General features: G+C 37.7%; 1 protein-coding gene across 2 annotated transcripts; it reads left to right on the forward strand.

Annotated features, from left to right (window-relative positions):
• The first annotated feature begins 409 nt into the window (after nucleotides 1-409).
• Nucleotides 410-11,966, forward strand: IFIT1 (interferon induced protein with tetratricopeptide repeats 1). 2 transcript variants are annotated; one of them, XM_009458875.3, is made up of 3 exons: nucleotides 474-581; nucleotides 7,869-7,977; nucleotides 10,253-11,965. In XM_009458875.3, exon 3 carries the CDS (start codon nucleotides 10,341-10,343, stop codon nucleotides 11,682-11,684), a length of 1,344 nt encoding a protein of 447 aa, XP_009457150.1. In that variant the 5' UTR covers nucleotides 474-581; nucleotides 7,869-7,977; nucleotides 10,253-10,340; the 3' UTR covers nucleotides 11,685-11,965. The 2 variants fall into 2 exon arrangements, with proteins under 2 accessions (NP_001192276.1, XP_009457150.1); NM_001205347.1 differs by lacking the exon at nucleotides 7,869-7,977 and having other exon boundaries at nucleotides 410-581; nucleotides 10,253-11,966.

Genomic DNA, 11,966 nt, shown 5'->3' on the forward strand with positions numbered 1-11,966 from the left:
AAAAGTAAGCAACCAAAAAGCAACAAGCAAACAAAAGCCTTGTTACTCAATTAATTAAGAGTAGATTTTTATATTTGATAGTAGGTTCCTTCTAAATATAGAAACTGAAAATAGAGCTATCTCCTTCAATTCTCCGTTTTCTGTGTATTCATCCAGAATCCAGCCACCAACTGCCACAATAGGCAGCAATGGACTGATGTTCTTTAGGGAGGACGCGAATCTCGTTCCAAATGCTGGCCAGTCATTGGGTTTCTGCAGCACTAGAAACATCTATGGTTGCAGGTCTGCAGTTTATCTGTTTTAAAATAGAAACAAAGTTTCATTTCCCCCCCCCGCCCCGCCCCGTCAGCAGGAATTCAGCTAGCTTTAGTTTCACTTTCCCCTTTCGGTTTCCCTAGGTTTCCAACTTGCAAGGACACACCCACAGCTTACACCATTGGCTGCTATTTAGCTCCCTTATATAACACTGTCTTGGGGTTTAAACGTAACTGAAAATCCACAAGACAGAATAGCCAGATCTCAGAGGAGCCTGGCTAAGCAAAACCCTGCAGAACGGCTGCCTAATTTACAGCAACCATGAGGTAAGGATTTCTTTGCTCCTCTGCCATAATGTCTAAAGTTTTTGAAAAAATGGTAATTAAATACTATTTCAACAGGTTAGATCTCAGTGAGGTCAGGTTTTCTAATTCCTCAATTCGAGTATCTGCTTATGGACTGAATGTGTGCATGCATGTGTGTGCACGTTCACACATACATAAATTGTTTAATGCATTTTTATGTTTGTTAGCATGAACTTGAGGAAGCTTACCTCATGCTATAGCCCAAAGAAGGGGAGGGAAATGGGAAAAGGGTTTTGCAGGAAGGGAGAAAATGATCCCAATCTGAGAGATTCTTTCCCATCAGATTCACTTCTGTCTGATCTGGGGAAGGAATGGACAGCTTGTCTGAGTAGAGGCATTGCTTTCTGCAGGTTCTTTACCACAGAGAAAAAGCAGGACCCACAAGAATGTGAAAGCCTCAGTCTTGCAGCCTCTCTGATGTCTTGTGGGTAATACAGTGGAGATGTGGTAGGAAAAGCTCACAGCCTTCCTCCATAGGCTTCTGGTCTCACTTTCTGCACTGCTGGCCTCTTACAACAGGTTTTCGCAATCAGGCTGAGCTTAAGATAAACAGATTGCCTCCTCCCTGGAAAATCCAGGCTCTTGGTACATCCTTGACTGAAGATGATCCACATCTGCTTGGGAAGATCCGTGTCTTCCTTACCTAAAGGGCCTAATGTGGGAATTTCTCAGCTGATTTAAAAACCATTACTTAGGCCGGGCAAGGGGGCTCATGCTTGTAATCCCAGCACTTTGGGAGGCCAAGGTGAGCAGATGGCCTGAGGTCAGGAGTTGGAGACCATCCTGGCCAACATGGTGAAACCCCATCTCTACTAAAAATACAAAAATTTGGGCATGGTGGCACATGCCTGTAGTCCCAGCTACTTGGGAGGCTGAGGCAGGAGAATCACTTGAACCTGGGAGGCGTAAGTTGCAGTGAGCTGAGATTGTACCACTGCACTCCAGCCTGGGCAACAGAGCGAGATTCCGTCTCAAAAACAAACAAACAAACAAACAAAAAATCCATTACTTAATACTGATTTGTAAATTTTCCCCTCAGTGCTCCAGTTGGCAAAATTTTGAAGAGGTAAAAATTCCAGAAAATGCACATTACAGGCCTATGATGAACCCTCCTCTGTAAACAGATGGAGTTGGTTCTGATAATTAAAATAATAATAATATTAAATGTTATAAAGGTAGTTATCACTTCCTGAATTCGTATTAAGTGACAGCCTGGCTTCTAAAAGTGTTATGTAAATTATTCCATTTAATTCTCAAAAGATACTTATAAGGCAGGTACTTACACAGTCATGCATCGTGTAACAATGGGGATACACTCTGAGAAATGTAGCTGTTAGGCAATTTCATCATTATGCAAACATCAAACCTAGACGGTATAGCCTACTACACACCTAGGCTATAAACCTGTGCAGCATGTTACTGTACTGAATACTGTAGGCAACTGCAATACAATGGCAAGTATTTGTTTATCTAAACATATTTAAACATAGAAATAGTACAGCAAAAATGTGGCATTAAAATCTTATAGGACCACCGCCAAATAAGTGGTCCTTTGTAGACTAAAATATCATTATGCAGTGCATGGCTGTATGATCCTGATTTTACAATAAGTAATCTTAGATTTAGAAATGTTAAGATCACACAGACAATAAGTGGTAGCTTTGAGATATGGATCAGGATCTCTACATTCAATGATATTTCATTAAACCTTTAAATCAATGTTTCCCAAAGGGTGTCAGTGGGGGCTCATCTGATTATTTCAGATGGCAAACTCATTTGCTTTTATGTTTTCCTGCTTTTATGTTTATGTCAACATGTACTACAGGAAAAAAATATATACATATATAATTTGTAGAATTTTATTCAGGTTAGCAATGTGATTTTTTATTGTGATAAAATACATGTAAAATAAAATTTATCATTTTAATTAAAGTATACAATTTAGTAGTATTTAGTATATTCATGATACTACTGTGCAATCATCATCACTATCTAGTTCAAGAACATTTTTCTCGCTATGTGGAGAAACTGCATAGCCATTAAGCAGTCACTCCCTACTTGCCTCTTTCCCCAGGCCCCAGCAACTGTTAATCTGCTTTCTGTCTCTATGGATTTGCCTATTGTGGATATTTCATATAAATGGAAACACATACTATGTGGCTATATTGAATTTTTATAATTTTATATTTCCTAAGCATCCCTTTTTGAATATTAAGTTGGACTTTCTCATTCCAGAAGCAGGGCTCAGTCACCCTTGAGACAATTTCTAGTTCTCCACCTTTTTCCAGTTCCTCAATGTGATTGATCCAGATATCTGCTTTATATAACTACCTCCTGGTGACCACTTCCCTATAGCATAGCAGGGTATGACCTATTTGACTTGCCCCCACTGACCCCACCCCCACCCCACATGGACCAGACAGATGTGCTGCAGTGACCACCTCTCGGTCACAGCATGACCCCTTGGCAAAACTTGCACCTGCTTGCTCTAAACCCACCAAATAGAACTCTCTGTAGGAAACCCACCTAGGTAACACCCTGGCCTCCCATAAAGGCTTGGGCCCACATTCCCCACTCGCTGGTTGAGCAGGCATGTCCTCAATGGCTCCCCTTTTCCCATTGGCCCTGCAAGGCATATTACCCTCTTCTCTCTGGATCTGTAAGTAATAAGCTGCTTCTGTTATTTCACATACTATTTTTTTCATTGCCTCCTTTGTATTTCACCTGACCAACACACTCCAACTCTTCTTTACTGGTCATGGCTTTCCGAGAGAGTGGCTGTCTCAGTAGAAGTAAACTAAACACAGGTCAGGCAAGAGCCACAAGGGCATCTGCCCGATATAAACAAGTTTCCTATAAAAGGGGACACCTAGACATAGATCAGACGCTTAGGCATTAGGCTGTTCATCAAAATAAAGAAGTATCTCAAGAAAGGCACATTGTAAATATCCATGACCAAATACCCTGAAGCTCTTTCAAGGCAGGGCTGTAGATTGTAGCCACTCTCACAGGAGAGACCTCAAGACAAAATTAGGAAAAAAAAAAAAATACAACAGTGACCTTTTGGATCAGTTTTTTTCATTTAGTGTAGTGTTGTCAAGGTTTATCCATGTTGTGTCATGTATCAGTACTTCATTCCTTTTTATGGCTACATAATATTCCACTTTATGGATATATTACATTTTTTTATCTATCAGTTGGTGAACATTTGGGTTGTTTCCATTTTTTGGCCATTATGAATAGTGCTGCTATCAACATCTGTGTGCAAGTTTTTATTTGAACACCTGTTTTTAAGTATCTTAAGTATATATCCAGATGTGGAACATCCAGGAATGTATACCCAGGAATGTGTCATATGGTAATATTATGTTTAACTTATTGAGGAACCACCACATTGTTTTCCACAGCAGCTGCATCATTTTACATTCCCACCAGCAATGTATGAGGGTTTCAATTTCTCCACATCCTTATTGCCTTAGTCCTTTTTGTGTTGCTATAGAAGAATAAGCAACAATTTCTAAGGCTGGGCAATTTCTAAAGAAAAAAGGTTTATTTAGCTCACAGTTCCACAGCCCATACAAGAAGTATGGTGCTGGCATCTTCTCAGCTTCTGGTGAGGGCTTTGGTGCTGTGTCAAAATACACTGGAGAAGGTCAAAGGGGAAGCACATACAAAGAGGGTCTAAACCCAGGGGGCATCCTCACATTATAACAACCCATTCTCAAAGGATTAATCCATTCCCCCAAGAACCAATCCAGTCTCACAAGAATGAGAATTCACTCACTACTACTAGAATGGCACCAGGTCATTCATGAGAGACCTACCTCTGTGATGCAAACACATCCCACTAGACCCTACCTCCAAAATTGTGACACTAGAGATCAAATTTCCGTAGGAGATTTGGTGGGGACAATCAAACTGTATCCAAACCATAGCACTTGTCAATACTTGTTCACCTATTCTCCTTTTCTAAAATTATTATTGTAGCCAACTTACTGGGTGAGAAGTGATAGCTCATGGTTTGGGTTAGCATTTTTCTAGTGGCTAATGATGTTGAGCATCTTTTCATTTGTTTGCTAGTCCTTTGTGATTCTTCTTTGGAGAATTGTCTACTCAAGTCCTTTGCCCATTTTTAAATTGGGTTGCTTATCTTTTTGTTGATGAGCTGTAAGTATACTTACATATATTTCTCCATGCATGAGTAATCACATACGTACAAATATATAAGGATTTGGTTCTTTATAAAATAGGGTCGTGTTTTGGACACTTCTTTACAATTCACTTTTCTTGATATATATGAAAGTCCATCAAACTCATATTATGAAAGTCCATCAAACTCAACTAGTTTTGATCTAATTCATGTAGTCTAGTGGCTACATAATATTCTATGGTATAGATATACCTTTATCTAACCATTCCCTATTAATATTTCCAGTTTGTTGCTAATATATACAGTGTTGGTAATGAATATTCTTGAGTATACATCCTTATGTACTGGCTATTTTTTTCTGGGAGATAGATTCTGAGGAGTGGGATTACTTTGTTGAAGGAAATGTAATTTTAATGACTACCATTAATTTTAATTTTGATTTTAAAATTAAAATTTTAATTTTGATTTTAAAATTAAAATTTTAATTTTGATTTTAAAATTAAAATTTTAATTTTGATTTTAAAATTAAAATTTTAATTTTAATTACGATTTTAAAATTAAAATTTTAATTTTAATTACTATCAATTTTCATGGCTGTCATCAGATTGATCTTGAAGGCCATAATAATACATGGCTTCAGAAATTGTGTCCTCATCCATTTAAACTCTTGCCAATCTGAGTGGAATAAAGTTATAAATTATTGCTTCTTTAATTTGCATTTCTCTAATGGCTAGAGGCTTAGGGCATCTTTTTTCTTTTTATAGAGACAGGGTCTTACTATGTTGCCCAGACTGATCTTAAACTTCTGGCCTCAAGCAAATCTCCTGCCTTGGCCTCCCAAAGTGCTAAGATTATAGGCATGAGTCATTGTCTTGATCCAGAGCATTTTTTTTTCATATTTATTGGCCATTTATATTTGCTCTTCTACAAATTATCTATTCACATAGATTTCCAGTGGTCTGTTGAACTATACCAATTTACAAAAACACTTTGTATATTACAGATGAGAATCTTCTCTGTATTACAAACATTTTCCACGTTTTTGTTATTTTTCTGTTTACTTTGTTTGGAGTACCTTTGCCATAAATAAATCATAAATTGTTTTATTATGGTAAAACATATATAACATAAAATCCACCATTTTAACCATTTTTAAGTGTACAGTTCTATGACATTAAATACATTCACTTTATTGTGCAACCATGACCACCATCCATCTCCAGAAATTTTTCATCTTCCTAAACTGAAATTCTGTACTCATTAAACAATAATTTCCTATTCCCTCCTCCCCCAGTGTGGAGGATCAGTCAGAGTGATGGGAAAAACTATAGGGAAAGAATGCAAGCCTTCTGAAAGGTCAGAAGGTTCTGCAGAGCCCTGGGGGAGAACAGCTGAAGGCAGCTGTTCTATAACTCTGAGGCAGAGGGCAAGGAGTAGGTACAAGGGAGTGTGGGGGAATGTATCTTAAACAGGCTTGTTTATTTATGTTGACCAGGAACTGACCTTTGATCATCCACATGCGTGATGTTCCCTGAAAGGGGAACAATAAATGTTAATTCCCTACAGGTTGTGTTGGCTCCAGGTTTTCGGCATTGTGCCTGCACTGAATAAAAGTAAGCAGCTCCAGCTTCTCGGGGATGTTCTCTGGCCGCTAGAGCCAGGCAGTCACCTAGCTGCTCTTACACTGCATACCTGTGTCTGAGTACTCATTTCATCCATCAGCCAGGGTCTGTGGGACAGACCCGGCACCCTAGTCCCTGTTAATCACTATTTTACTTTCTGTCTTTATGAATGTGCCTACTCTAGGTGGCTTATATAAATTGAATCATACAATATTGTCCTTTTGTGACTGGCTTATTTCACTTAACATAATACCTTCAAAGTTTATCCATGTTGTAACATGTATCAGAATGTCTTTTCTTTTTTAAGGCTGAATATTCCATTGTATGTATATACCACATTTTGTTTATCCATTCATCCATCAATGGACAGTTAAGTTGCTCCTACCTTTTGCTATGTGAATAATGCTGCTATGAATATGGACAAATAAATAATCTGCTTGAGTCTCTGCTTTCACTTCTTTTTGGGTATAAAACCAACAGTGGAATTGCTGGATCAAATGGTAATTCTATGGTTAATTTTTCTGAGGAATTACCATACCATTTTTCACAGCACTTGCCCCCTTTTACATTCCTACTAGCAGTGCACATTTCTCTAGATTCTCACCAATAATTGTTATATCCTGCTTTTTTTTTAAATAATAGCCAACCTAACAGACATGAAGTGGTATCTCATTGTGGTTTTTATTTGCATTTCACTAATGATTAGTGATATTGAGCATCTTTGCATATGTTTATTGGCCATTTGTATATTTTCTTTTGGGAAATGTCTATTTAAGTCCTTTGCCCATTTCTTAATCAGTTGTTTGTTTTTTGTTGCTGAGTTGTAGAGGTTCTTTATCTATTCTGTATATTAATCCCCTATCAGGTACCAGATTTGCAAATATTTTCCTTCATTCTGTGATTTGTCTTATCACTCTGTTGATAGTATCCTTCCATGCATAAAAGTTTTTAATTTTGGTGAGTCCAGCTTAATTATTTTTACTGTTATTGCCTGTGATTTTGGTATCATATCTAATGAATCACTGCCAATTGCCAAATCCAATGTTACAAAGCTTTTTCCTTTCTTCTGAGTTTTATAATTTTAGGTCTTACATTTAGGTCTTTCATCCATTTTGAGTTAATTTTTGTATATGGCATAAAGTAAGGGTCCAACTTTACCCTTTTTCATCATATATCCAGCTTTCCCACACCATTTGTTGAAAAGACCATCCTTTCCCCATTAGATGGTCTTGTCATTCTTATTGAAAATCATTCCACCATTGTTATGGACTGAATTGTGCACTTCCCACCCACCCCTGCCCCAAATTCTTAAGTTGAAGCCTTAACCCTCTTATGGTGAACTGTTGTTTGGAGATAGAGTCTAAAAAGAGGTAATAAAGGTTAAATAAAATTGTAAGAGTGAGGCCTTAATCCAACAGAGCGGGTGTCCTTAGACACCAAAGCTCACTCTCTCTCTCTCTGTGCCACTGAGGAAAGGCCACTTAAGGATGCAGCAAGAAGGAGCCATCTGCAATCCTGGAAGAAATTCCTTGCCAGGAACCAAATTGGTTGTCACCTTCATCTAGGACTTCTAGCCTCGAGAACTGTAAGAAAATAAATTTCTGTTGTTTAAGACACCCACTCTGTTATATTGAGTTATGACAGTCTGAGCTAACTAATACAGTCAGATAAGTAAGGGTTTTTTTCAGGGCTTTCTATTCTATTTCACTGGTCTATACATCTGTCTTTATACCAATGCTGTAATATTGTGATTACTGTAGCTGTGTAGTAAGTTTTGAAATCAGAAAGTGTGAGACATCCAACTTTGTTCTTCTTTTTCAAAATTGCTTTGGCTATTTGAGATCCCTTGACATTTCATATGAATTTTAGGTTGAATTTTTCTATTTCTGCAAAAAATGTCATTGGGATTTTTATTAAGATTGCATTGAATTTGTAGATCACTTTGGGTAGTATTGACATCTTAATATTATGTCTTCTAATCCACGAACAAAGGATGTCCTTCTATTTATTTATTGCTTCTTTAATTTCTTTCAGCAGTCTTACAGTTTCCAGTGTACAAGTCTTTTGCCTCCTAGGTTAAGTTTATTGCTAAATATTATATTCTTTTTGATGCTATTGTAAATGGGATTGTTTTCTTAATTTCCTTTTGGGATTTTTAAATTGTTACTATATAGAAATATGACTGATTTTTCATGTAGATTTTGTATCCTGCAATTTTGCTGAATGTATTTGTTAATGTGTAGAATCCTTAGAATTTTCTACATATAAAATTATGCCATTTGTGAACAGAGATAATCTTACTTCTTCCTTTCCAACTTGGATGTCTTGTATTTCTTTTTCATTCCTAATTGCTCTGACTAGAATTTCCAGTACCATGTTGAATAGAACTGGTGAAAGGAGCATCTTACCTCATTCCTGATCGTGGAGGAAAAGCTTTCCCTTTTTCACCATTGAATATGATACTAGCTATAGGTTTTTCATATATGGCTTTAATTGTGCTGAGATAGTTCCCCTGTATTAGTAGTCTGTAGTCTGTTGTTTTTTTCATAAAGGGTGTTGAATTTTGTCAAATGCTTTTCCTGCATCAATTGAGATGGTCATGTATTTTTTCCCTTCATTCTGTTAATGTGGTATATTACATTGATTAATTTTTGTATATTGAACTATCCTTTTATATGAAGGTCTCCATTTAGATGACTTTTTTTTTTTTTTTGAGACTGAGTTTCTCTCTGTTACCTAGGCCAGAGTGCAGTGGCGCGATCTCAGCTCACTGCAACCTCTGCCTCTCAGACTCAAGCGATTCTCCTGCCTCAGCCTCCCAAATAGCTGGGACTACAGGCATGCACCACCATGCCCACCTAATTTTTTTTTTGTATTTTTAGTAGAGACAGGATTTCACCATGTTGGTCAGCTGGTCTCAAACTCCTGACCTCAAATGATCCACCTGCCTCGGCCTCCCAAAGTTCTGGGATTACAGGTGTGAGCCACCGCACCCAGCCTATATGACATTCTTGAAATGACAAAATTACAGAGATGAAGAACAAATTAGTGGTTACCAAGGGTTAGGGGAGTACAGGTGAGGAGGTGACAGATGTGACCATAAAGGGGTAATATGAGGGAGATGTGGTAGTGAAGAGGAGTTTCGTTTCTTTATCAAAGTGGTGGTCTCATAGGCTCACGTGAAAAAAATGACATAGCACTATACAAAAGCATTGTTGTACCAATGTCAATTTTCTAGTTTTGAACTACTGTATTATAGTTGTGTAAGATATAATCATTGGAGAAAGTGGGTGAAGGATACACTGGATCTCTGTACTGTCTTTGCAACTTTCCGTGAATCTGTAATTATTTCCAAGTAAAAAAAAAAATGAAAAAAAAAAAACCCTGGTCAAATATTATCTGTTTCATGTGGTCTTAATTTGTTGCATTACATGCAGAGTAAGGTCCTAAAGTCAATGTTTCCTAAGGTTCTGCATTTCTAACTGACCTCTGTCCTAATTATCTTAATATTAAAATAAGAAACTCTTATATAGCATATAATATGCTCTAAGTGCTTGACACATATAAGTTTATTAATCCTCACCAAACCCAGTGTGATAAATACTATCATTATCTCCATTCTACAAATAGGACTCATAAGTACAGAATAGTTACTTGGCTGGAAATTGCTCTAGCCAGCATATGAAGCCAAGCAAACAATATCAACAGTCCATGAATAACTTAAAAATACATTAACTTTAATGAAACCTAAGTAAGTTGATCCTTTCAAGGATAAGCACTAAAATACAAGGTATTTTATCTGACTTTTTTCTTTTAGCTGTTCCTCACCTAACAAAGAAAATCTGTTTTTGTTTTTACAGTACAAATGGTGATGATCATCAGGTCAAGGATAGTCTGGAGCAATTGAGATGTCACTTTACATGGGAGTTATCCATTGATGACGATGAAATGCCTGATTTAGAAAACAGAGTCTTGGATCAGATTGAATTCCTAGACACCAAATACAATGTGGGAATACACAACCTACTAGCCTATGTGAAACACCTGAAAGGCCAGAATGAGGAAGCCCTGAAGAGCTTAAAAGAAGCTGAAAACTTAATGCAGGAAGAACATGACAACCAAGCAAATGTGAGGAGTCTGGTGACCTGGGGCAACTTTGCCTGGATGTATTACCACATGGGCAGACTGGCAGAAGCCCAGACTTACCTGGACAAGGTGGAGAACATTTGCAAGAAGCTTTCAAATCCCTTCCGCTATAGAATGGAGTGTCCAGAAATAGACTGTGAGGAAGGATGGGCCTTGCTGAAGTGTGGAGGAAAGAATTATGAACGGGCCAAGGCCTGCTTTGAAAAGGTGCTTGAAGTGGACCCTGAAAACCCTGAATCCAGCGCTGGGTATGCGATCTCTGCCTATCGCCTGGATGGCTTTAAATTAGCCACAAAAAATCACATACCATTTTCTTTGCTTCCCCTAAGGCAGGCTGTCCGTTTAAATCCGGACAATGGATATATGAAGGTTCTCCTTGCCCTGAAGCTTCAGGATGAAGGACAGGAAGCTGAAGGAGAAAAGTACATTGAAGAAGCTCTAGCCAACATGTCCTCACAGACCTATGTCTTTCGATATGCAGCCAAGTTTTACCGAAGAAAAGGCTCTGTGGATAAAGCTCTTGAGTTATTAGAAAAGGCCTTGCAGGAAACACCCACTTCTGTCTTACTGCATCACCAGATAGGGCTTTGCTACAAGGCACAAATGATCCAAATCAAGGAGGCTACAAAAGGGCAGCCTAGAGGGCAGAACAGAGAAAAGCTAGACAAAATGATAAGATCAGCCATATTTCATTTTGAATCTGCAGTGGAAAAAAAGCCCACATTTGAGGTGGCTCATCTAGACCTGGCAAGAATGTATATAGAAGCAGGCAATCACAGAAAAGCTGAAGAGAGTTTTCGAAAAATGTTATGCATGAAACCAGTGGTAGAAGAAACAATGCAAGACATACATTTCCACTATGGTCGGTTTCAGGAATTTCAAAAGAAATCTGACGTCAATGCAATTATCCATTATTTAAAAGCTATAAAAATAGAACAGGCATCATTAGCAAGGGATAAAAGTATCAATTCTTTGAAGAAATTGGTTTTAAGGAAACTTCGGAGAAAGGCATTAGATCTGGAAAGCTTGAGCCTCCTTGGGTTCGTCTACAAATTGGAAGGAAATATGAATGAAGCCCTGGAGTACTATGAGCGGGCCCTGAGACTGGCTGCTGACTTCGAGAACTCTGTGAGACAAGGTCCTTAGGCACCCAGATATCAGCCACTTTCACATTTCATTTCATTTTATGCTAACATTTACTAATCATCTTTTCTGCTTACTGTTTTCAGAAACATTATAATTCACTGTAATGATGTAATTCTTGAATAATTACTCAAATCTGATAAAATATTAGTTGTGTTCAACAATTAGTGAAACAGAATGTGCGTGTGCATGTAAGAAAGAGAAATCATTTGTATGAGTGCTATGTAGTAGAGAAAAAATGTTAGTTAACTTTGTAGGAAATAAAACATTGGACTTACACTAAAT

This window comes from Pan troglodytes, chromosome 8 (genome assembly GCF_028858775.2).
Source record: "Pan troglodytes isolate AG18354 chromosome 8, NHGRI_mPanTro3-v2.0_pri, whole genome shotgun sequence".
Lineage (NCBI taxonomy): Eukaryota > Metazoa > Chordata > Mammalia > Primates > Hominidae > Pan > Pan troglodytes.